This window comes from Dryobates pubescens, chromosome 5 (assembly GCF_014839835.1).
Source record: "Dryobates pubescens isolate bDryPub1 chromosome 5, bDryPub1.pri, whole genome shotgun sequence".
NCBI classification, from domain to species: Eukaryota; Metazoa; Chordata; class Aves; order Piciformes; family Picidae; genus Dryobates; species Dryobates pubescens.
In genome coordinates, this window is record NC_071616.1 from 6,956,691 (window position 1) to 6,983,126 (window position 26,436).

Consider the following 26,436-nt stretch of genomic DNA (forward strand, 5'->3'; position numbering starts at 1 on the left):
GTGACATCCATCCTGGAAAAAGTTGCACTCTCAGCCTTATGCAAAGCTCTTCAGGCTTTCAGCCATGTTCTGGCTGTTGTTCCATCCCTCTTGGTTGCGTCTGGGACCAGCCAGGTTCTGCTTAAGGCTCCATTTTCTCCTGCTTCTCAGTCTCTCCTGTCTGACTGGTGGGCACATTTTCTTGTGAACTGTCTCAGTGATCCTTTTATTCCTCCAGCCTTCCTATCATCAGCTGCCCGTTGCTCCCATCCCTGGGGCTGCTGCTCATTTGCAGTGTTCAGTGGGTGTTTGCCAGGAGTGCTGAAATACAACACAGCTCTGCTTCTCCTACCCTCAGCCCAGCTGATTTAATGCCTCATGTAGGTGTATTGCTGGCATTGCTTCCCTGCCCCTGGGGAAGTGAGTGGTTTTGGAGAGAGGAATGTGGACTCTGTGCATGTGTGTGTGTGTTAGTCAGCCAGGGGCCATGTGTATGCATGTGTGTGTGTGTACCTACACCCCCCCCTACCCCCCCCCATATATACACCTGCACACATGTAAGTGTGTGCACATGCATTTGGCATCAGTGCCTTGTGTCCTTTGAAGCTTGTCAGACAGTGTGTATGTGCAGCTGCTGCTTTGCCTGGCTTTGCTGTTCCACCTACCTTTGCTGCGGGCTGGAGGAGAGATGGGATGTTTCACAAGGCAGAGGAGATGGCCTGTTCCCAGTCTGCTGGGGCAGACTTTTATCCCTGTTTTCTCATCCATGAGGTTTTTTTTTCCTTTCCTGGCCTTGGAGTGTTGCAGGGAATGAGGGTTTTTTTGAAGGTGAAGTTCCTGCTGAATCAGTGGTGACTAGGCAGCCGTGAGCCATAGCAATTAACTGGAATCATTTTCATCTTCCTCGCAACTGTACTAATTCCCAGTTGGTTAGCTGGTTTGAATTCTGTGGTTTTCCTCTGAGCCTGTTCCTCCCCTCTGCTTTCCCCACACTCCCTCTTGCCCAAGTCTTTCACAATCTCTGTCTGGCACAACCTCTGCCTCCTCATCAAGCAGCTCTGTGCAACCCTCACTCTCCCAAGGGCACTATTGCTGTGCCTCTGGCTCCAGCATGGCTGCTGTGGAGTTGTGTGCAACTTTCCTGCAGGGAGTCAGGACCTGAGCTGTGTTTTGTCCCTGCATCCATTTTGTGCAAAGTATGGAGTCTGATTTTTTTTTTTTCTGAATCATCACTGCCTTATGTTTGTCCTGTGTCAGAAGAGTTGCTGGTTTAAAAACTCCTCCTTCTCCCTCTTCTGCTTGGCTCCTTTAAAAAGAGACCTTGAAATAACCTAGTGCTGGAGGTTTCTGTGCTGAGATGGAGTTTTCCATATATGATAGTTCCAGGGAAGCAAGGAGATGTTGCAGTGAGATCAACTGGACCCACTAGAAATCACTGCAGCCAGTTCTTGTGAGCAAAGAGTGCCCTTGCACTGTGGCAGGAGGGCTTCTGCAGAGCTTCTCCTCTCTACCTGGTAAAGCCTAAACTTCAGTGGTGTCTGAGTATGCAAGAAGAGAGGTGTGGGCCAGTCAGTGTACAGTCACAATCTGTGCTCTTTATTGGATCTTTTAATCCATTTATGGGTTGGGGTTTTTCAAGTCTTTTTGAAGTGCTTTGGGTGTCTGTTCCCTGCCATCCACAGCCTGAGGTTGGATATGTGGCTGGTGGTTTTAAAGATATAGTCTGGCAGGTGTAAAGTGGCTGTTGAGAGCTGCTGGTGGAAGCTAGTGTTGGCCCTGTGAAGGGCAGGAACTGCAGGGGAGCTTCTTGGGCCCTGTCCCCTCATTTGCAGCAGAGCCTGTGTGTAGGCAGGCACAAACCACACTGGCAGCATCCTCACCAGGTCGTGAGGAGAGGTCTGGTTGTCATCAGATCACGTAGGCACTGGTGGGGTTTTTGGGTGTGGGCATTTTGAGGTTCCCACGTTTGGGGATGTAGTATTTATTCTCTTGCATGGTTTGCTCTTTTCCCTCAGTCCACTGAAGACTGAATGGGAAGGGAGCTGTTGCTGGTGTTACCCTACTTCAGCTGAGGAGAGTAATCAGAGCACTGTCCTGTGGTTACGCAAAGCAAGTGACACTGGGCAGAGACAGAGAGGCTGCTTGGCTCCTTCATCTTGTGTTCCCTCCTGCTGGGCATGTCTGCCCTATCAGCCAAAGAAATGTGGATGATGTGAATTCAATAGCCTGAAATGGTGATGGTGGGGAAGCTGGTGGGGATTATCTCTGCAAATCCTTCTTGCCAGTTCTACTCTGCCTTCTTATAAACTCTATTTACTGGGCCGCTCTCCCTCTTCTTGTGTGTGGGTGTCCACTGGCTTAGGATCTCTCAGAATGTCAAATTTCTAGGCTAGGAGAATAATCTGGGTAAGAGTCTAAAGTCTGCCCAGTTCATCCCTAGGCCTGGGCTTCTGGAGTCAAGTTTGGCCTGGTGTGGCTGTGTTTTCTTGGAGCAGAGCCTATTCTACGGTGCCTTTGAGCTCCCGCTCCTGGAGGTTCGGGGTGCCACAGCCTTTTAAACAGAGCATGTTCCTGGTTGGCAAGCAGAAATTCGTCTCTGTTAGCCTAGCAACACATTAAACATATTGATTATTTTTCACAGTGAGTTCCTCATTCAGCATTTGCAGCTTTAGAATAGAATAGAATAGAATAGACCAGATTGGAAGAGACCTTCAAGATCATCATGTCCAACCTATCAACCAATCCAACCCACCTAATCAACTAAACCATGGCACCAAGCACCCCATCAAGTCTCCTCCTGAACACCTCCAATGATGGTGACTCCACCACCTCCCTGGGCAGCACATTCCAATGGGCCAATCACTCTCTCTATGAAGAATTTCTTCCTCACCTCGAGTCTAAACCTCCCCTGGTGCAGCCTGAGACTGTGTCCTCTTGTTCTGGTGCTGGCTGCCTGGGAGAAGAGACCAACCCCCACCTGGCTACAACCTCCCTTCAGGTAGTTGTAGAGAGCAATAAGGTCACCCCTGAGGCTCCTCTTCTCCAGGCTGAACAATCCCAGCTCCCTCAGCCTCTCCTCATAGGGCTTGTGTTCCAAACCCCTCACCAACTTTGTTGCCCTTCTCTGGACACACTCCAGCAAGTCAACATCCTTCCTAAACTGGGTGGCCCAGAACTGGACACAGAACTCAAGGTGTGGCCTAACTTGTGCAGCATACAGGGGCAGAATGACCTCCCTGCTCCTACTGGCCACACTGTTCCTGATGCAGGCCAGGATGCCATTGGCCCTCTTTCATAATCCTGAGCTGGTGTCTGAAGCATGAATGTAGCTGCACATCTCCCACTCTCACCCTTCTAGTTGTCTTGGTTGTGCTGTGGTGCAGGAAGCTCCGAAGGCTTTTCTGCTCAGGCAGTGACACCCAGATCTTAACCTCTCAACAGTCACATCTTTCTTCTCAGCCTGCATTTCATTAATCAGGCTTGGATGAAAATACTTATTCAGTTACATAGGCAGCGTGCACATCCTCTCCCCTCGCCGTTAGCCCGCTCCCAGAACTGGCTGGGAGTTAAAGGAGCTTTTTGGCAGGAGGAGTTGCCACAGAGAAAATTAACACCAGCTTTTGTAGACACTGCTTCGCTCTCAGCAAGCTTCCCTTGGCAACCAGTGCAGTGCAAGAAAAGATTTTGTCCTTATCAATGTCTTTTTTTTTTCTTTTTTCTCCTTTTTAAACATTTTTTCATACATTCAGTGTGTAGGAAGCTATTCTGCTCTCATTTGAACAGCTTGGGGGGGAGGGGGACGGGGGGGGCGCGGAGAGAGCAGAGTGTGAGCCAGAAATTGAGAAATGGACTGACTTTAAGGGATGGGACTGCTCTCTCTTTTCATTTATTCTTGCAGCAGCATGAAAGGGATGGATTGTGGGGGCAAAAGAAAGCAAACGTTTGTGTTGATGTCTTAATGGAGGTCTTTTTCCTCCACACAACATCTCAGTTCAGGAAAGATGCTGAGTTGCTGGAGTGTGTCCAGAGAAGGGCACCAAAGCTGGGCAGGGATTTGGAGCACAAGCCCTCTGAGGAGAGGCTGAGGGAGCTGGGGTTGCTTAGCCTGAAGAAGAGAAGACTCAGGGGTGACCTTATTGCTCTCTACAACTACCTGAAGGGAGGTTGTAGCCAGGAGGAGGTTGGTCTCTTCTCCCAGGCAACCAGCACCAGAACAAGAGGACACAGTCTCAGGCTGTGCCAGGGGAGGTTTAGGCTGGAGGTTAGGAGGAAGTTCTTCACAGAAAGAGTGATTGGCTGTTGGAATGTGCTGCCCAGGGAGGTGGTGGAGTCACCATCACTGAAGTGTTTAAGAAGAGACTGGATGGGGTGCTTGGTGCCATGGTTTAATTGATTAGATGGTGTTGGGTGATAGGTTGGACTCGATGATCTTGAAGGTCTTTTCCAACCTGGTTAATTCTGTTCTATTCTATTCTAAACCAACTCCTGCACCATCACCATGGAGGACCCTTCAGCCCAGAGTGAAGGAAAAGCAAGGGGAACAGCCATTTGCATAAATTCTTTCCAAACAGCTCACAGAGAAAGGCTTAGGACCCTTGCAGACCTCAACATCTGGATCATTGCTGTGGCCTCTTTTTAGGGAAGCAAGGAGACCCCATTGGAGGTGTTTAAGAAGAGACTGGATGAGGCACTTGGCACCAAGGTTTATTTGATTAGATAGTGTTTAGTGCTAGGTTGGACTTGATGATCTTGAAGGTCTTTTCCATTCCATTCCGGTCCATTCCATTCCATTCCATTCCATTCCATTCCATTCCATTCCATTCCATTCCATTCCATTCATTTATAGCATGGGGTGCATGCATTTAGGAGAGGAGGGCTTGACCTATGAGCTCTGCTTCTCACAAGCTAGGGCAGTGCTGAGATGATGGATAACTTGAAAGGAACGCTGCCACGGGCTTCCCGTTTTCCCAAGCCCTCTGGAGGGGAGGTGGCCTGCAGAGGAAGGAAAGAGGAAAACTGATTTCTGCAGAAATCTGGTTTTTGTTAGCTTGTTGAGGAAGGAGGTGGCTGGAGGAAGGCAGCTGAAACCAGGGGGATGTACATGGAAACAAGAGAGCAATGAGAAGAGCAAAATGCCCAGGAACTAGGATTTTACTAAGAGCAGGAGAAGAAAAGGCAAAAGTAAAGGTGGGGTGTGTGTGTTTGTGGAGTGATCCACTGCTGCTTAGTGAGTCAGATACTTCACAGAATCATAGAATCAATAAGGTTGGAAAAGACCTGAGAGATCATCAAGTGCAACCTGTCACCCAAGACTTCATGACTACTAAACCATGGCACCAAGTGCCACGTCCAATCCCCTCTTGAACACCTCCAGGGACGGTGACTCCACCACCTCCCTGGGCAGCACATTCCAATGGCCAGCTACTCTTTCTGTGAAGAGCTTTCTCCTCACCTCGAGCCTAAACCTCCTGTGGTGCAATTTGAGACTGTGTCCTCTTGTTCTGGTGCTGGTTGCCTGGGAATGCAGCCATGCACATGTCAGTGTGACACTGATGCTCAATTCCTCTCCATTCCTGCTCCTATATTTAGTTTGGAGAAATTGCTTTTTGTATATGTGTGTGTGTGTGTGTGTATAAAATATTCTTCTTTTTAATTTAATTTTTTTTTCTTTTCACTTTTCCTGAAGCCAATGGAAACAGCTCTGACACTCCCTTCTCCTCCCCCTCCTTTGAAACAGCACTGCTTTTTCATAGTTAAGTGTTTCATAGAATCAATAAGGTTGGAAAAGACCTCAGAGATCATCAAGTTCAACCTATCACCCAACACCTCATGACTAATTAAACCATGGCTTCAAGTGCCACATCCAGTCCCCTCTTGAACACCTCCAGGGACAGTGACTCTACCACCTCCCTGAGCAGCACATTCCAATGGCCAATAACTCATTCTGTGAAGAACTTTCTCCTGACCTTGAGCCCAAACTTCCCCTGGTGCAGCTTGAGACTGTGTCCTCTTGTTCTGGTGCTGGTTGCCTGAGAAAAGAGACCAACCCCCACCTGGCTACAGCCTCCTTTCAGGTAGTTGTAGAGACATTTCTGGATCTCAAACTCCTTTGAATCTGCATAGATGGTGCACAGTTGTGCAACCATGGAAGTCTGGAAAGCTCTGTAAGGAACCTTTCACCACTTTCTGGCTGTGGCTGACCCAAGTGGGCTCCCTGATGAAGGTTGTCTTCACCGCACCTTGAGTCCTGTGTCCAGTTCTGGGCCCCTCAGTTTAAGAAGGACATTGAGACACTTGAATGTGTCCAGAGAAGGGCAATGAGGCTGGTGAGAGGCCTTGAGCACAGCCCTGTGAGGAGAGGCTGAGGGAGCTGGGATTGTTTAGCCTGGAGAAGAGGAGGCTCAGGGGTGACCTCATTGCTCTCTACAACTACCTGAACGGTGGTTGTAGCCAGGAAGGGGTTGGTCTCTTCTCTCTAGCAACCAGCACCAGAACAAGGGGACACAGTCTCAAGCTGCGCTAGGGGAAGTTTAGACTCAAGGTGAGGAGAAAGTTCTTCACTGAGCGAGTCGTTCGTCATTGGAATGGGCTGCCCAGGGAGGTGGTGGAGTCCCCATCCCTGGAGGTGTTCAAGAGGGGATTGGATGTGGCACTTGGTGCCATGGTCTAGTCATGAGGTCTGTGGTGACAGGTTGGACTCGATGATCCTCGAGGTCTCTTCCAACCTTAGTTACACTGTGATACTGTGAAAAACCTTAGGCCATGCTGTGAGAGCTGATTCCGTCCTTCCCTTGTGTTTGAGGTTATCAGAATGTGCTACACCAAAGAGAACTGAGAGAAGTTCCACAGCCAAGTTGTTTTTAAAACCTTCCTGCACCATGAAGGTGTTCTTCAAGGTTGTGGAGTGGCATCACAGACCTAGAAATAACACCTTTAACTATGTGTGCCATTGCCAACGGCCTCTGCAGAAACCAGCACGCAAACAAACAGGACACTTGATCTCGGCTGGCGATGGATGGTTTCTACAGCAGAAATCCATACAGGAGTCAATAGTTTCTATAAATATCTTGGAAATCAGAATGTGCTTGTGGATTATAAAGGTGCTGTGGTCATCAAGCCCTGCCTGCAGCTGCAGAGGAGGTAGGGTTTGTGCTGAAACAAGGGTGTTAACAACGCTGACCTTCTAAACAGCAAGTGTGCACCAGGGTCAGCGTTTCTCTCTAAGTCCTGTGTGAGGTGCTGATAGTGCTAGTCTTAGTTCTCATATTGACACTAACAGAGAGAGTGATTGCCCATTGGAATGGGCTGCCTGGGGAGGTGGTGGAGTCACCATCGTTGGAGGTGTTCAGGAGCAGACTTGATGGGGTGCTTGGTGCCATGGTTTAGTTGTTTAGGTGGGTTGGATTGGTTGATGGGTTGGACATGATGATCTTGAAGGTCTCTTCCAACCTGGTCTGGTCTATTCTATTCTATTCTATTCTATTCTATTCTATTTTAAAAGGTCTCTTCAGATAAAGGTGTCTTGAGAACTTGAATTTCTTTTGAAAGCTCCACTTTAGGAAAGGGTTGGAGTGGGTGGGAGAGGTGATGTGGCCATTACAGAAGTGTAGGTTCAAAGTACTTTGCTTGGTTTACATCCACAGTTGGAAGCTAGGAACAAAGAGGTCATTGCTGTCTTCCCTTGCATCCTTTCCATCCCTCTGGCTGTAAAATACTGAATGCAGTCTTCTAGAGGATCAGGTAAAGGTGGAGGATGGATAGATGGGTGTATGCTCTTGTATGCAATTAATTTTCCATGGTAATAGTTTTAGTATTTTAACTGCTGTAAGATTAAAGCCAGCAGAAACAGGAGTAGATCCTTCTGAGTCTCCTGAGGGCTTGGTAGCCTTACCAGACTTGGAGGTAGTGTGGAGGAGCAGGTAGGTCAGCAATCTGAACATGCAGTGTCCCCATTCCCTTTATTTTGCTAGACCAATTTCCTTTGCTAAAATGGAGCACATCCAGATTATTAATGAACTGTGAGCTACCTTGTATGGAGAGCTGCTGCAGGTTGTGCTGGGGAACAACCTTCTGGCTATGTGAGGTGGATGAGCAGCTCTGGTGCCACAGTTAGCTGTGCTGTGAGTGTCTGAGCAGGCAATTGAGGCCACCCTGAACACTCAGAACAAATCAGAGTGCTATAAATGGTTAATTTCTGCTCTTTAGCATGCAGTGGACTAGAAATCTTCCCAAGCATTTTGAGAGTGAGCTAGTTTTCAAAGCTGGATGCTTTCAGAACAGTATCTGTGTCCTGCTGTAAGACTGGTGGGTGGCTTGCCTTCTTGCTGAATAAGGTGTCCTTGGAGTTGGCTGGAGTCCTTGTTGACCCCTGTATATGGCAGACAAGAGAGGGATGGAAATCAGCATAGCAGTGGGGTAGCTCTTGTTGGGTAGCAGCTAATTTAAGAAACCAAGTTTGGAAGACTGGTTTATCATGACTCAATGCCTTTATTGGCATAACCAATTAGCAAGTTAAGTTAGTTATTAGCTTACAATTCAATGTGGCACTGTACAATCTTGTTTGACTGAGTCCATGAGTTAAAAATTACCTTCTTGTAGCATAAGTGGTTGCTTGCTGAGCAGTAAGAATATTGTGATTTATTCCCTGCACCCCCAGTAGAGTTTATCAATGATGGGGTCAAACTCAGTGAACTGAGCAAGGCAAAGTTAAAATATCCATGTTTGTCACAGCTGCTCTGGCACTAGAATAGAATAGAATAGAATAGAATAGAATAGAATAGAATAGAATAGAATAGAATTAACCAGGCTGGAAGAGACCTTCAAGATCATTGTGTCCAACCTATCATCCAACACCATCTAATCAACTAAACCATGCAACCATGCAACCAAGCACCCTATCAAGTCTCCTCCTGAACATCTCCAGTGATGGTGACTCCACCACCTCCCCAGGCAGCCCATTCCAATGGGCTTTCTTCCTAACCTCCAGCCTAAACCTCCCCTGGTGCAGCTTGAGACTGTGTCCTCTTGTTCTGGTGCTGGTTTCCTGAGAGAAGAGACCAACCCCCACCTGTCTACAACCTCCCTTCAGGTAGAGAGCAATAAGGTCACCCCTGAGCCTCCTCTTCTCCAGGCTAAGCAACCCCAGCTCCCTCAGCCTCTCCTCATGGGGCTTGTGTTCCAAACCCCTCACCAACTTTGTTGCCCTTCTCTGGACACGTTCCAGCAAGTCAATGTCCTTCCTAAACTGAAGCTGTGTAGTTACTCTTGAAGTGGTTTGTTGGTTGGCCCTGTGTGAGTGCTGGGTGGCTTTTACCTTCACTGTGGGTTCTGGACTCAGCCAGGTGCTGGGAAGGGGAGAGAAAGCCGGCTGGTGGACAACCCGCTCCAAAGAGCAGCTACGCTGAATTCCTGATTTTAAGTGACCAAAGGCTCTCTTGTGTAAGTTAATGGCAAAGCCCTGGACCTTAGTGGTTCACTGTACTATTCTAGGAAGTGGTTTGTTTGCTTGCCTGGTTTGAAGACCATGGTTTGTATTTTGGATCTTTCCTGTGTTTTTTCAGACTGTTGTTTGAAGTCCTGTTTTTCTGCAGTTCCTCACAGTACAACAGAAATGTAGATTTAAGAGCTGCATAGGAAATCTGTACCAGGATTTTGTGTCTTTCCTTCATTCTTCCTGTTTTTTTGAAGCTTGTTTTGAGCACAATTCATCACTGTCACAACTCAGCAGGATTTTGGTCCTTTAACCCTGTCCAGCTCCACATAATGGAGTTTTGCTTTGCTTTTCTGGCTAGCTGAAGGCTTGGGATTAGATCGATTTTCACATCTGCTAACTTCCTATTTCATATCTCATGATTTGCAAGGCTTAACCTCCCCTGACTTGTTAATGTATCACAAGCCACCTGCTTCTTTACACTAATCCCTAAGAAATATGTAGCATAGCTTTGACTTAAAACTCTCTGGATTGGTTGCCCAGAGTAAAAAGTGCAGCAGGATCAATCCCAGTCAGAGCAAACTGGTTATTTGCTTTCCCTACTCCTCCACAAGTTAACCTCTCCAACCACAGCTCTCTGCCTTAACTATCAAGAGAGTTTGGTGCTTTTATTGCTGTGGCCTTCAGAGTAGGGCATGAGTGGAAAAGAGTAGATGAAATGGCTTGGGTGGAGAGGAGTAGTCTAAAGAGGGAGAGATGTACCTTGTGAATGGTTGGTGCTTGGGAGGGTAATGCTATGGTACCATCTGATGGTGTCCTCCTTGAGCTTCTGGAGCATGACATCTTCTGCCAAGCTGAGCTCAAGGTCTTGATGTGTCAGTCCTCCCTTTCTGCTCTCTTTTCACTTCAAAATTTACACTGCTGCTAGCAGGGTAGCCTGGTCAGACCAAGGGAAATGTCAGCTGTCTGCCCTAGGAGAGGAGATACCAGAGGCACCACAGGCCCCTGTCAAGCCTCAGCTGTGCCTGTAACACTGCTAGCCCTGCTAGCCCTGCCAGCCCTGCCAGCCCTGCCAGCTGCTGGGGGATGTGGAGAAAAGCCTGTAAGACACAGCACTTGTCCTGTGCAGCACGGTGCCGGGGTGTGCTCAGCCCCGTGCGTGAGTGTGCACTGCCTGTCTCGAAATGTGGGTGAGGTCTGCAGTGGGCTTCTCTGATGCCTCAGCTTTCACCTTTTTGCTTGGCTGCTTCAGGCCAACTTCTCTGCTTCTCTGTCCTGTGCATTTCTCCCCCTGACTGACATCTGTAGCCCGGCACACGTTGCAGGCAAGCCTCTTAGCACCGGTGATGTGAGTGAAGTCCCCAGCGTGGCAAAGGCTGCCGGCAGTGGAGCAGGAGACTCCCACAGTGCTCCCCTGGCACTGCAGCGAAGGAGGAGCTGGGACTCACCAAGCCCTGTAGGAGCAGAGGGACTGGTGAAAAGCACAGTTTCTATTTCAGAGGTGAAGTGAGAGTTAGGGCACAAGGTCATCAGAGCAACTGCTGTTCTGCCTCCTCTTACTCAACCGTTACACTTCTGGGAGGAGGCGGTAAGGGCCATGTGCTTTCTGTTACTGGTCCCTGCTGCTCTCTGCTGTGAGACAACTGCTGTTAAGTGAGGATTTAAAAACTGTGTGCCGGGTGAGGAGGGCTCCAGTACCTGAGACTGGTCATGGTGGGCTGAGGCACCAAGGCAATGTGCTATGGGCAAGATGAGTAGGGAAGTGGGGTCTCTTTTCCTTCCCTCCCCTTTCAATCAGCGATTGCTTTGCTCCCAGTGGAGATTATATTGCAGTACTAAAGCAGGAGTTTACTGCTGCCTGCTTTTGCAGTTCATCTTGGAAGTCCCCTGAACAAGTAATTTATTCATATACATCCCTTGGGTCAATAGTTTTTGGCACCTTGTGTCTCATTTCTCAATTGGCCAGCCACTTGTGCAGAATAGTTTCTGTCCTGCCTAGTGTTAGGACCAGGCACAGAAATTTGGCCCCTATGTCTCTCCTCCTTCCATTCCTCCAGACCTTTACTGAAGGCTCCCTTCTTTCTTTCTTCCTGACTGCCTTACTCTGTTGTAGACATGCTGGTTTGGTGCCCAGGACACAGGGTCACTTTCATGGCAGGGCACATAATCCATTAGGGCTGTTGTACAAACCTTCATGGTCACTTTTCTGTCCAGCTTGGGCAACTTGAGACTCATGGCTCCTGGATGCTAGAAAGGTAATTATTTATAGTACTACCACATGGTACTCCTCAATATGGAAGAGACTTTGATCCCCCTCTGGGCTGCTGTTTTTCTTGGTGATTTCTGGTTAACTCCAGCTCAGACTGTGAGATTAGGGGGTGAAACAGCTCTTTGGGGCTGTTTTTGCTGCTACTCTGCCAGGAAGCATACATGTGGTGACAATCAACTCTTTTCTGTTCTGTTTCCCCCATCTAGGTGTGTTGTTGTGCTGTTCAACCCTAGAAAAAACAAGCAACACCATATTCTAAACAGTTCCAGGTGAGTGAAGCTTTACACTGGGCTTGCTTTTTCTGTGGGAGGTGAATTCAAGTGTTTTAATGGCTTGAGTGAAGTGCAAGACCTGCCATTGCTCCAGGCTAAATCCCCTTAGTGAGAGCTGCCTGGGGGAGAGGCTGCCTGCTGGTTTGACTCCAGCTGCTTCTAGTGAGGTGCTACTGCTGCTGAGGTACCACCACTGAAACATTGTGGCCTCGGGAGGAGCTGCTAATAGGCATGACATGGAGGAAATCTCACTTCATGGTGTCTGACTTTTTTGTCTTCACCTAAAACCCTAACCCCTTTATTGAGGCCGGGACTGGGACGTGGTCCTTCATCTGAATAAAGGCACAAGAGTGAGCTTTTGGAGCTTTCCTGGTGCTGTAGGCATGCTGCTTGAAACTCAGGCAGCAGGGAATCCCCACAGCAAGTGGTAGATCTCTGGTAAAGCAAACCCATTGTGTCAGCCTCTTGTGTGTAATTTTAGCCTCCTTCCAGTTTGTCTCAACCTACTCCCCAGTCATGACGTATTGAAATGAAATCACATGTTGGAAATGTTTCTTAGTGCCATTTTCTCTGTTGTAGGAAAACAATTACAGCACTTGCTTTCTCTCCAGATGGAAAATATTTGGTTACAGGAGAGGTAAGTGTGAGAGGCCACACCTTATCCACTGCCTTTGGAAGCAGAGCAGAGGGTGTTAGGAGAAACCAGCCAGCGAACTGCCTTGACAGACAAATGTATTTCAGTATTCATCTCTGGGTGGACCTGCTGGGTTATGAGTGGCTCTGGGTGCTCCTGTTGGCAGATGGATTGTCTAGGGTGGCATCTATGGGTGGAAGGAAGGTAGAGTGAAAACAAGTGGAAGAGTACACAGCAGGGCTGTACTCTAGCATCAATGAAGAGTACTTGGGTGGTCCTTAACCTTGGTCTGAGTTTAACATTGTCCCTTTAGGATTTCAGGATGTAACTGAAGCCAGTAACAGTGCTGTGGAAAAAGTGAAAAGTGCATGTGGAGTGGAGCTTTAGGAATAGTGACAGAAGATGCTGGTGCCTGTGGTTTGGCATTGTGTGTCTGGCTGGGGGCGACAATAGCTTCCTCTTTCCAAACGTGCCCAAGGGGGACTGCGCTGCATGTCTGTTCTGCCTTAGAAGTTCAAGACACAGGCTGTGTCGTGAGGCTGGAATTGCTTGGTGCTGGAAATCCACACAAATGCTGACTGTGCACCATATGGTTGAGCTCAGTTTGTTCTTATGTGTGATTAATGGTTATTTACCACTAGCTTCTGTGCCTCTGTAAGACGTAGGGGTGGGAGCATGTGTGAAGCAGGTCCCCTTCTGAGCCTCAGCCACAGAGAAGTATGTCCCAGGCCTGTGTTGGAGCTGCCAGGGTGGAGGCTGTTCACTCCAGAGGTCTCATGGCAGCTGTCATGTTCACTGGGTGGTTCCCAAGCTGGACCTGAATCCTGCATGGATTAGGCCAAGGATAGAAACAAAGGAGTTTGGGGATGGAGGCTACCTCGACACAGAAAAGAGTGAGCACAATTTTTCCATCAGAGCATCAGGAAGCATTGTTATTAAACTTTTAGTGAAAACATGAGGGTTTATAGCTGTAATTTGGTTTAATGTAGCTCTGGACTTCTTAATGTAACCCTAGACTTCTTAATGTAACAAACCCCCCTTTATATTAGAATAATAATATAATACATATATTTGTCCCTGTTGTTAATTTCTGATGGCTGATGCCTTCTTTTCCCTTTTTATTTAGGTTTTTTTCCCCCCAATCTCTGATGCTGTGTTTGTCTCATGTGGGCAAAGTGGTGAAAAATGAAGGGTGTAGTTTTCTTCCTAACAGCTCAAAGTCTTCAGTTGGAAACTTCATTGGGATAAATGACAAATTGAGTTTTAAAAAGGAAATAACAAAAAAAAAAAAAAAAGGCTTTCCAGTTATACTTGAAAGTTCTTTTTGGGTATTTTTTTGGCCTGGTTGCTAAACATGTCTCCTCTTGCCCTGTTGTGAAACCATTCTGTCTTTGGTATCCTCCCACGTGCTGACGTTTGAGTTATTACTTAGGCTAGCAGTGTCCCCTACCGGTGTCAGCAGCCTGGGCTTAGTTCACCCTCTGTCCCAGAGGGAAATACTTTCCAAGTTCACTTTGTCAAGCTCACTTTTAGCAGCCTCATGCTAGCTCTGCCTAGTAACACTTCAGTTTTCTGCACAGTTGGCTTTTCGGGAAGGAGAGCAAGGAGGTTAGTCTGTGGCCACCAGATTATTAAAGGTCTTTTCTATGTTTCAAGTCCAGCAGAAAATAAATGTTTAACTTTTATTTTTCTTTCTGTGCTTGGAGGTATGGATTCCTCATCCCTGGTGATTTAAGAAGGACATTGAGACTCTTGAACGTGTCCAGAGAAGGGCAACGAGGCTGGTGAGAGGCCTTGAGCACAGCCCTGTGAGGAGAGGCTGAGGGAGCTGGGATTGTTTAGCCTGGAGAAGAGAAGGCTTAGGAGAGACCTTATTGCTCTCTACAACTACCTGAAGGGAGGTTGTAGCCAGGTGGGGTTTGGTCTCTTCTCCCAGGCAACCAGCACCAGAACAAGAGGAGACAGTCTCAAGCTGCACCAGGGGAGGTTTAAGCTGGAGGTGAGGAGAAAGTTCTTCACTGAGCGAGTTGTTAGCCATTGGAATGTGCTGCCCAGGGAGGTGTTGGAGTCCCCATCCCTGGAGGTGTTCAAGAGGGGATTGGACGTGGCACTTGGTGCCATGGTTTAGTAGTCGTGAGGTGTTAGGTGATAGGTTGGACTTGATGATCCTTGAGATTTCCTCCAACCTTATTGATTCTATGATTGCACAGAGCTCACTTTTGATGAGCATTTCTTAAATGGTGGAGTATCACCTACATTTGCTGAGGTCTTGAGATGTATGCTAAGATGCTCAGAAATACAGTTGTGTGTGTATGTAAACAATTAGTTTGGAGAGCTGCTGATTCAGCTCATTGCCAGCCGTCTCGAGACCTGAGCTCTGCCTTGCTGAAGGAAGAACTGTTCCAACTGCAGTAAAATCTGACCACAGCCTTTTTCTAGGCCACAAGCAGCTGCTTGGCAAAACTTTTGAGCAGACAAATGAAACATGCACCACAATTCTGACTTTTGTAAAGCTTTGACTTCTCCTTGTGATCAGACTTGCCTCTCCCACACAATCAAGTGACTTACTTAAAACTGATCAGAAAAACTGCCATTTTGCCAGGTTGCCATGGATATGTTATCTTGCAAGCTACTGTTTTGACAGACTTCAGTGAGCAATCTTGAACAGGCTTTTGAGCAGGATTTGCCCATCCAGCACATTTTGGGCCAGCATTTCAGCTCGTCTTTTGTGCCTTGTTTTATTTGGGTTTAATAGCAAACAATTAAACAAAAGAATAGAATTGTCTGGCAGAAGGTGCTGAGTTGGCATTTCTGAAGTCTATGGCCCTCTGTTTCCCTGGAGAGCAAGAGTAAAACCAGAGCCTCTGTTACCTTTTCCTCTGACACTTCCCTGCCCATACTCTTTCAGGCAGCATGTATTTGGGTGTTAAACTTTGTGACAGAATGATCATAGAATCATAGAATCAATAAGGTTGGAAAAGACCTCAGAGATCATCAAGTTCAACCTGTCACCCAAGACCTCATGACTAACTAAACAATGGCTTCAAGTCCTACATCCAATCCTCTCTTGAGCACCTCTAGGTATGGTGACTCCACTACCTCCCTGGGCAGCACATTCCAGTGGCCAAAAACTCTGTTAAGAACTTTCTCCTCATCTCCAGCCTAAACTTCCCCTGGCACAGCTTGAGACTGTGTCCTCTTGTTCTGGTGCTGATTGCCTGGGAGAAGAGACCAACCCCCACCTGGCTACAATCTCCCTTCAGGTATTTGCAGAGAGCAAGAAGATCTCTCCTAAGCCTCCTCTTCTCCAGGCTAAACAACCCCAGCTCCCTCAGCCTCTCCTCACAGGGCTGTGCTCCAGGCCTCTCCCCAGCCTCGTTGCCCTTCTCTGGACACGTTCAAGAGTCTCAATGTCCTTCTGAAATTGAGGGGCCCAGAACTGGACACAGTACTCAATGATGCTGCTAAACACCCAAAGGCCTCCCTCAAACGGTGTTCAAATGGTGTGATAGTTATCCCAAGTCATGTCATGTCCTTGCATTAGGAGCAAAGAATGTGGTGGCCTTTTGGTTCACTGAATCCAGAGGCATGATCTGTTATAATCCTTTTTGTGAGCTGGCTCTGAGTTTCCATTGCAAAGATCAAAAAGCATCAAAAGCAGCATTCTAGTCTCTGGCTGTTTTGTGAGTAGCATAAGGAAAGGATCAAAGCAGGGGGATGGTATGAATGTTTTCAGACACCTGTTGAAATGCATGTACTCTTAAGCTGTCACTCTCAACATGGGCTTTAAATAATTGAAGGAACCTTTATGCTTATTGTGAGTATTGTGAGTATGCTGTCTAGACACCTTTCTGCAAGCCCCCCCCCCCAACATTTAATGTGTGTGAGGATGTCAAAACTGACCTTGGGAATTATGTTTCCTGTTCTGTCTGGTTCTTGTCCTCTCCAGAGTGGGCACATGCCAGCAGTTCGAGTATGGGATGTGGCCGAGCGAACCCAGGTGGCTGAGCTCCAGGAGCACAAGTATGGTGTGGCCTGTGTGGCCTTCTCCCCCAGCTCCAAGTACATTGTTTCAGTGGGGTACCAGCATGACATGATTGTCAATGTGTGGTCATGGAAGGTAAGTTTCCAGGAGGTTGGGTGGACCACAGGGTATGGCTAAATGAAAAAGAGTTGAGAGCCTGACTGTAAACCATTGCAGGTCCAGCTTTCTGCTTGTTAGAAGTTCTGTTGTTGTGGTTTGTTTTTTTGACATTCTTGGACACAAACAAGTTTGTACATGAGAAAGCACCATGGTCCCTTAGGGAAGGTCTAAGTAATTCCAGTGAAAGGATGTTCTTTATACTTGGAGATAGGTGACAGCTTGCTGTCCAGTTGGAACAGTCTGGCCTCTGAAACCTTGTCAAAGCCTTGTGCTTTTTGGCGGCCTCTTAAAAGAACTTTGTGAGGTTGAGGAAGGGAACTCATGAACCAAGGATTTCTTTTGTGCTGTAGTGGATGCTCTTGGTGTGTTTTGGTTTTGTTGTGTCAGGGTTTGTGATAGTCTGATCTCATCCTTGATGACTGAGAAAAGGAATGCAGGAAAATCACAGCAGGTGAAAGCTGTAGAAGGTCACTGTCTGCCGTGGGTGGGGACAGGGCTCTGGAAACAAAGCCTGTGTCATACTCTGAAACAACATTAAAGTGTGTGCTGTTTGCATATATGAAAGTAAACATCTGTGGTCAGTAGGCTTGGAGGATTTTGTATTAATAAGTGCTAAGCAGTTATTTGGCACCGGCTACTTCTTCAGGTGAAAGAGGTGTGATTTAAAAAACCCTTCAATGTCTCTGTTAAGTCTCACAAGGTCATGAAATCACAGAACAGTTTGGGTTGCAAGGGGCCCTAAAGGTGATCTAATTCCATCCCCATGCCACAGGCAGGGACACCTTCCAGTAGATCAGTTTGCTCAAAGCTCCATCCAGCCTGGCTTTGAATACTTCCATGGAGGGGGCATCCACATCTTCTCTGGGCAGCAGTGTCTGGCCACCCTCACAGTTAAGAATTTCTTCCTAATATCTACTCTAAATCCACCTTCTTTCACTTTGTAACTGTTACCCCTCATCTTACCTCTGCACTCTCTGGTAAGGAGTCCTCCCTCATCTTTCCTGTAGACCCCCTGTAAGTACTTGGAAGGTGGCTATAAGGTCTCCCTGGAGCCTTCTCATCTCTTGCAGCTTTTAAGTCTGTGCTCATTTAGTATGTTTCTCTCTTCATCACATTTCCTGTGCTGTCATTTAAGATCTCACTGTGAGTTCTCCTGCCTGAGCTGGTTTGACCTTGCTATTCTTTTGCATAGCTGAACTGTGTAGTGATAAAACATAGGTGAATTTGAAATTGAATGCTCAGCCTTTTGGTTCTTTCTGGCTGTACAAAGGAAAGCAGTGACTTGGAGATGGCCACAATGCATGGCATATATGAGACAGTACAAGTAGCTTTCTTTTCCCTTGCTTATGCAGATTTTTCTGTTCGCTGGGATCCTGCTATTTATACTTACGTGCACAACAGCTTGGGAGGTGAGGATCATCTCACCATTCTGCACTGAGGAACACACACTTTAAACATGTATTCCACACTCTGCTGTCAGGAGGTCCAGCTAGCCTTTGTTTTGCAGGCTGGTTACTAAAAGTAGGGAGAATTTACCTGACCAAAGTCAAAGATGTGAAAATGTATCTGAAGCACTTTCCTGCATTTTTAACCACAGCCATTCTTCTGTCCGCCCTGCTGCTGCTTTGCTTTCCCTGGTTTTCCTGGCTGGGAGACTTAGTCGTTTGACTGTGGTGGAAAAGAAACCCCCTGTCGTCTGTGGGGTCTCCTTGCTTCCCTAAAGGCCACAGCAATGATCCAGATGTTGAGGTCTGCAAGGGTCCTAAGCCTTTCTCTGTTTGGAAAGAATTTATGCAAACGGCTTTGCTTTTCCTTCACTCTGGGGTGAAGGGTCCTCCATGGTGATGGTGCAGGAATTGGTTTAGAATAGAATAGAATTAACCAGGTTGGAAAAGGCCTTTGAGATCATCAAGTCCAACCTATCACCCAACACCATCTAATCAACTAAACCATGGCACCAAGTACCCCATCCAGTCTCTTCCTAAACACCTCCAGTGATGGTGACTCCACCACCGTCCTGGGCAGCACATTCCAATGGGCAATCACTCTTTCTGTGAAGAACTTCTTCCCAACATCCATTCTAAACCTCCCCTGGTGCAGCTTGAGACTGTGTCCTCTTGTTCTGTTGGTGGTTGCCTGGGAGAAGAGACCAACCCCCACCTGGCTACAGCCTCCCTTCAGGTAGTTGTAGAGAGCAATAAGGTTTCCCCTGAGCCTCCTCTTCTCCAGGCTAATCAACCCCAGCTCCTCAGCCGCTCCTCATAGGGCTTCAGATCTGTCAGCACACAGTCCTGTGGGGCTCTTGTATGCTGAGACCATTGCATTGGTAAGACTAGGAGCTACCAAGACCCTGAAAGGAAGGGTAAAGGAAACAGAAGGGGGATTAAAGTGGTACACTGTTGTCAACAATGTGCTGAATGGCTGGAAACCCACCACAGGCAAAGAGCAAAACTTCTTTATTCTCAGTTCTACTGATCCCTAGGGAAAGGCAGGAGGAGGAAAAATGAGTGCTGGTATTGTAGACAGGGAGCTCTTGCCATCAGACTGTTCTGCTTGGGCAGTGTCTTTCTGTTTTCTGTCCCTGCCATGTTCTTCTTCATTTCCCAAACTCTTTGGCATTTTGAGGTGCATGTTTGAAGTGTAGCAGATTCTGCTTTCTTCCTTCCAGCCCAGGCATGGTTTTTTTGTGTGTGATTTGGGTCTTTTGATACAATGTCACATTTTTAAAGAGGAGAGGGAATTTATGGAGGAATCAGGTACTGTTTTCCCTGCAGGAAATACCTGTTCCTCACCTTGAATGCTTGGCCCTCCTTGCTGCCTGAGAGCTGGGAGAGCTCCTTCCTGTGCTGGCCTGTATATGCTTTTGCTATTTAGAAAGGGAAATGGGTTTGCTCCAAGCTTCTAGTGATTGTGAAACCAACCTGTTTATCATGGCTCAGGCAGCAAGTTCCTGCAGGCAGTGGTACCTGCTGATGTGTTCTCCATCCTAGTCAGTGTGGAAGTGGAAATAAATGTGAATTGCACTATCTGCCAAACCACTGCTCCCAGCTCATGCTGGGGAGGTTGTAATCAGGGGCAAAGGGGAAATAGTTTGGGCCTCATCTTTTTTCACTGCTGCAGCACTTGTCCTGGATATGTGCCTGGAATTGCAAATTGAAGAATGAGTTCACTGAGCAAAGAAATTAAGCTATCTAAACAATTATGTTTCCAGAAAAACATTGTAGTGGCAGCCAACAAAGTCTCAAGCAAAGTGACAGCTGTGTCATTCTCGGAGGACTGCAGTTACTTTGTCACGGCTGGAAATCGACACATCAAGTTCTGGTACCTGGATGATAGCAAAACCTCCAAGGTGAGAGAAGGTGCAACAAGGCCAAGCTGTGAACAGGCATTTCCATCTTACAGCAGGGTGGATTTTGCCCCACTGAGCTGTGGGAACTGGAAACTGTTTGGTTTTGCTGGGATTCAAGGGTAGTCCTCTACCCCTGGGTCTCAAGTCTTAGTCTCCCTATGGGTTGGTAGCACCAAAGTTTGTCTTATCCCACAGTGAGGTAGAGGCATGGCTCCTGGAACCTGCATAGCAGCATGCTTGCTCTTTAGTAGTCACGTATCCCAAAGGGCAGAAATAAACCCCAACAAAACAGAAAAGAGCTGCAGTCAGTGAACATTTTGGAACATAGAGGTGGGGAGAGTGGTTTGATGTCAGTATGAGTATCTCAAAAGGTTGTCAGTGTTACTGTGAAGTGTCAGCTAGATTGTTTAAACCTTTAGCCATTCTTCTCTGAGGGACAGAATCCACACATGATAATGGTTCAGTGTGCTCATGAACAGATGTTCCTGCTTCCTAGCATCAGAATTGTTTCAGCTGGAAAAGATCTCTAAGATCATTGAGTCCAACATGCTTGGGCTCTCCTTTGGCATATGGCATAAATCATGGGTTGACCATGGAAGGGTTATTGCAGTGGTTTGCCCTGCTGTCTCTGGGTGTTTAGATGCGTAGTTTCAGTGGCACTAACAGTGCTCTGTGCTACTGGTGGTCCCCATACACTGCGCAACCAATAGGTCTGCAGCAAGTCAAACATGCCTCTCCTCAGAGGCTGCTTGCAGCTCTCTTTCTTTGAGCCATTTCAGTACTCAAGGCTTTTTCTAGCAAACTGTATTTTATTTCTAGGTCAATGCTACAGTCCCCTTGCTGGGTCGCTCAGGATTGCTCGGAGAGCTGAGAAACAACTTCTTTGCGGACGTGGCTTGTGGAAGGGGCAAAAAAGCTGACAGCACCTTCTGTATCACATCCTCAGGCCTGCTCTGTGAATTCAATGAAAAAAGGTTGCTGGACAAATGGGTGGAGCTGAGGGTGAGTTTTACATCCTCCTGTCCTGCAATATTTGTGCCTGCTGAAGCAGGGCAGGAACAACAACTAATAAGGGTACGGGGAGCGCAAGATGCTGGACCACCAGCAGTGAAAGTCGTTGGGTCTCTGCCACTTTGTGATCTATTCTGGAAGGCCAGGCAAAAATAGTGTTGCTGCTTGGCAAAGGGGGTTTATTAATCATTGAGGCTCTTTCATTCTCAACCTCAGCGTTACAGTTACTGCTCTTCTGGCAAAGCAGTGTCCTCGTGTAACTTTGGCCACCCCTGTGTTGTCCCTCCTGGCTTGACCTGGAAAAGTAGTTCTAGAAGGATTCTGATTTCTCTCTATCCACCAATGTTTTCCTTGGCTTGTGCATCTCAAATGCAGGTTCCCTAGGTACTGGTTAGTTTGGCTATTCTAAACCACCACGTTACGCCATAGTTAGAATTTGGTTGTGCTTATTTGCCTGCAAGATGCTCACCTGAAAGGATCCACTGCATTAAAATCAAGGAGGGGGGGGAATCTTTCCATGCTTCCACTCAAGTGAAATGCCTCTTCTTCTCTTTCGTTTCCTCTCTAAAATCTGCCTTTCCCTCTCGCTCAGAATACAGACAGCTTCACAGTAAGTTGGAAAAAAGCTTTGCATTGAACTCATCCCCCTGTCACCACACTCCATTTTGTGCCATTTTCTGTCATTTGTACAGATCCCAATGGGAGGGGAAGAAAATCCATTCTTTTCTTTCCTTAGTCCCTTGTGACAGGTAATGTATTGGTGTGAGGTGCTGCTGCTGGTCTGCCAGTGGTGCTGAAGGTCACAGAGGAACAAAAAGCAACATTCAGAGTAAGACTCAGCAAATGTATAGCTCTCCTGACCTCCACCACAATGGATGGCAGAGGAGCTGGGCCTTTTCCTTAACCACTTGGAATCTGCAATGCACCTTTCCTAGGAAGCTCCTCAGAAAGGAAAGATGGAATTTTAGGGTCTCCTTACTCCCAGGGCTTGACTTCATTTCACTTCAGCTCTTCTGACCATGGGTCCTTTGTCTGTCAATTTGCTCTTCTCCCTGTTGTGTGTCTGGTGACCTTTGAAGCGAGAACACGTTGCTTATTTGCCTTCTTGTGTGCTGTGTCCTCCCCAGACCACTGTGGCAAACTGCATCTCTGTGAATCACGACTACATCTTCTGTGGCTGCGCTGATGGCACCGTGCGGATTTTTAACCCTCTGAACCTTCACTTTGTCACCACCCTGCCCAAGCCACACTTCCTGGGAACAGACATCGCGAGCATCACTGAGGCCAGGTACCGTGGAGAAGGGTGGAGGGGAAACAAGGGAGGCTTGTGGGGTTAGAACCCCTCCCCAGATCTTTGCTATCTGGTGTGGGCCCTTTTTATGGATTACAACTGGCAGCCTGTTGTAGATCTCCCTGAGTCGCTGAAGCCCTGCCTCACATGGCTGGGCTAGAGCCCACAGCTGGTTGCTGGACTACACAGCATATCTTGCTCCTCTTCTCCCTTGGGTTGCTTGGGCCTGATGGTCTTTTGACATTGGTTGCTATGAGCAAGCAGGTAGAAGGCACAGAATGCTGTGGTGCACATCAGTTGTTCTAGTACTGTGGCAAGTTCTTTGCTTATCTCTGGTGAGGGCTGAAGGCTGTCCTCTGTAGCAATGTAGTTTTGATTCTTCCTCAATTTGTGCATTCCATTGTCTTGTTTTCCTACCTTGCTTCTGTATCTTCTGCCTTGTCTCTCTGTTTCTTACCTTCTGAGGTGGATAGTTTGATTTCCATATAGGTCTGTCAGCTAGCTTGTGAAGGCTTATGCTGAAGAAAACCCTTCATGTCTTGCTGTTTGCCAGGCCTGGTTGGAGACTTTCCCAGTGTTCTTCTGTTGCCCTCTTTCACTTCTGTCACTAGTGGGGAAAGTAATCCAAAGGTGTACAAATCCACCAGTCAACATTCCACTGGGTATCTGGAGCTCCTAAGTCTACAGATAAATACTCTTTGGGTTTCTTTTCTTTATCTTTCGTTCCCCCCTTTGTGTCTCCACAGGTTTTCTTTAAACCTTTTGTAAGAACTTGAGGGAAAGGGTCAAACAATGCATTGGATAGTCTCACAGTATCACTGAGGTTGGAAGAGACCTCGAGGATCATTGAGTCCAACCTGTCACCACAGACATCATGACTAGACCATGGCGCCAAATGCCACATCCAATCCCCTCTTGAACACCTTCAGGGATGGTGACTCCACCACCTCCCTGGGCAGCCCACTGGAATGACTCTCTTGGTGAAGAACTTTCTCCTCACCTCGAGTCTAAACCTCCCTGGTGCAGCTTGAGACTGTGTCCCCTTGTTCTGGTGCTGGTTGCCTGGGAGAAGAGACCAACCCCTTCCTGGCTACAGCCTCCCTTCAGGCAGTTGTAGAGGGCAATGAGGTCACCCCTGAGCCTCCTCCAGGCTAAGCAACCCCAGCTCCCTCAGCCTCTCCTCATAGGGCTTGTGCTCAAGGCCTCTCACCAACTTCATTGCCCTTCTGTGGACACGTTAAAGAGTCTCAATGTCCTTCTTAAACTGAGGGGCCCAGAACTGGACACAGGACTCAAGTTGTGGCAGAGTACAGGGGCACAATGACCTCCCTGCTCCTGCTGGCCACACTATTCCTAATGCAGGCCAGGATGCCATTGGCCTTCTTGGCCACCTGGGCACACTGCTGGCTCATATTTAGGCGGCTGTCAGTCAGCACCCCCAGGTCCCTCTCTGTTTGGGTCTCCCTGCAGAGGATCAGTAGGAGATAATGATGTTCCATTTAGGAAGCTGGAAGAAGAACTCTCTCAATTTCTGGTGTTACCAGTTTCTGTTAGTGCTGAAGTCAAGCGACTGTGTACATGGACCCTTTAAAAACACTCTGTGCTGCTCTTAGGCATCAGCTGAGCAGAAATATTAATGTGATTCTTAAACATGCATGTTGATGCTGGTTACAAGCTTAACAGCAGTTTTAACATTTTTAATGTTACTTCCAAAGAAGCTCAACACAAGACTCCTTATATTCCCATGCATGCCAGAGCTTCTCTGTGGGAAGCCAGTTGCCTGCCATGAACTGCTCCCAGTTGTATCAGTGACTTGATTTATTCATAGGATTTGAGCTGTTCTCTTCTAGTCCTCAAAGCTTTGTACCTGCAGAAGCAGGACTCAAATTGTCTTGTGTGCTGTATGTGCTTTGGCCCTCATCCCTGCATCTCCATTAGTCCTTTTAAATTACCTGCTGTCAACTGCCTGGCACTGAGGCTATAACTACCTTATCTGATGTTATTAGGAGTGCTGTGGGATGGCTGTATTCACCTCAAGTTATGAGAGCAGCTCCTTTTCTGTGTGCATGGCAGCAGGACTTGATATAGGACATACAGGGTTCACATGGTGTGATTGTGGTCTAACCTGGGGCAAAAGGGGTTTTATTGTTCTGCAGAATCCCTCTGGTATTAAGTTTGCATTGGAGAGTTTGCCTATTTAGAAGGGACTGTACCCATCTACATTTTCCCATCTGGTGAGCTCCTTTAAGCAGCACCAAGCTGGGCTGTGTAGGGTGGGGGTGGAAGGGAAGCATGTCAGACAAGCATCTGCTGAAATGAAATGCTTCTTTGTCCCTTGTGCCAGAATGCTCCCGTCTTTGAGTGCAGTACTTGCTCTTCGGCTTGGTCCCACACAAGAGCAGTTCCTGCAATCAGAGAACAAATATAGTACCCACCAAGAGATGGTCCCCACCCTCCCCTGTGTTTTGAGCTTATTTGACTTGGATTTTACCACCTGGCTGTACAGGAGTAAATGATGATCTCTGGTAATGATCAAATGTCCTGTTTGGCCCTTCTTCAGGGAAACTCAGTTGCCTGTCTATGGTGGGACTCTGAGCTGGGTGGCAAGGAGAATTACCGTATCACAGTATCACTAAGGTTGGACGAGACCTCGAGGATCATCGAGTCCAACCTGTCACTACAGACCTCATGACTAGACCATGGCACCAAGTGCCACGTCCAATCCCCTCTTGAACACCTCCAGGGATGGTGACTCCACCACCTCCCTGGGCAGCCCATTCCAATGATGAATCAGCACCCCCAGGTCTCTTTCTGCCTGGCAGCTCTCCAGCCACTCTGACCCCAGCCTGTAGCTCTGCATGGGATTGTTGTGGCCAAAGTGCAGCACCCAGCACTTGGACTTGTTGAATGCCAATTACTTTTACCATGGGACTTCCAGGCTTCTTTTGGGACTCTGTTGTTCAAGAGACAAATCTTCCCAGCCAGCTGCACTCCCTGCTTACACATTCCACAGCATATTGTTATCTCGCCAGTGCCCTGTGGAGAATCTGAGCACTCCTGCTTCACCTCCTGGCTCTGACACCCGGAGGGCACAAGCTGACCAGGCTGTTGTTCTCTCTTTGTGCAGTCGCCTTTTCTCTGGTGTGGCTGATGCAAAGTACCCAGACACAATTGCCTTGACCTTTGACCCCACCAACCAGTGGCTTTCCTGCGTGTACAATGACCACAGCCTCTACGTGTGGGATGTCAAAGACCCGAAGAAAGTGGGCAAGGTGTACTCCGCTCTGTACCACTCTTCCTGCGTGTGGAACATTGAGGTATGCTGTCTGCAGACATGAGTGCTGGATTGCAGCTTGCAGCTGAGGAAGCCATCCAAAGAGCTGCCAAAGCTGAATGAGGACACTAACTGCAGAGAGAGAGTCTCAACTTAAATTTCCTCCTGTGGTTCATGTGGTTGCTACGGGGCTTGAGTTGGAGCTGGGGCCAGTTCTTTGGCCGCATGGTTGACCAAATGTGGTAGAAACAGTGTGGTACTGGGGAAAAAGTCTCACAGGTGAGAGGTGGGATAAGGAGCACAACTGGGCAAAGCTGAGTGCAGGGGCTCCTTTCACAAAATGCACAGCAGTTTACTGCTGACCTCAAAAATTTATTTGAGGTCAGTGGTGAGCAAGTGCTCCAAAGCCAAAAAAAAAAAGGAAAAAGGGCTGAGATCTCACTTTGGGTCTTGCTAAACCTCTTCAAGGACATCCAGAGTTAGCCTTCCAAGTGGCTGTCATCTTCACGTCTGTCTAGTTGGCTTTCCCTCAGGGGGAAAACAGGAAACAATGTAATTGTTAATATGCTGAAATGTGTCCAAGAGTGGTCAGGAAATGGGGAAGTGGAAAGAAAGCAGGAAGAGATTGCAGACTCTATTAATTGCATCTCACCCTTTCCTTCTGCATCATCAATCGACAGTGTTGGTTGGAAGTTGCAGACAGCCGTGCAAGGCTTTTGTTGCATTGCTGTTGCATAGTCTTTAAGGTGTTGTCTTTGAACTGTTGGAAACAAAGGATGTTGG

General features: G+C 47.6%; 1 protein-coding gene across 1 annotated transcript in view; it reads left to right on the top strand.

The window, feature by feature from the left end:
* The window catches only part of MAPKBP1 (mitogen-activated protein kinase binding protein 1), a 119,205-nt gene that overhangs the window by 52,714 nt on the left and 40,055 nt on the right, over positions 1-26,436 (top strand). The window contains exons 4-10 of the mRNA XM_054161510.1: positions 11,885-11,947; positions 12,530-12,587; positions 16,534-16,704; positions 19,940-20,077; positions 20,897-21,079; positions 22,216-22,376; positions 25,507-25,696. Of these exons, the coding sequence (XP_054017485.1) occupies positions 11,885-11,947; positions 12,530-12,587; positions 16,534-16,704; positions 19,940-20,077; positions 20,897-21,079; positions 22,216-22,376; positions 25,507-25,696 (964 nt within the window). The remainder of the gene's footprint in view (positions 1-11,884; positions 11,948-12,529; positions 12,588-16,533; positions 16,705-19,939; positions 20,078-20,896; positions 21,080-22,215; positions 22,377-25,506; positions 25,697-26,436) is intronic.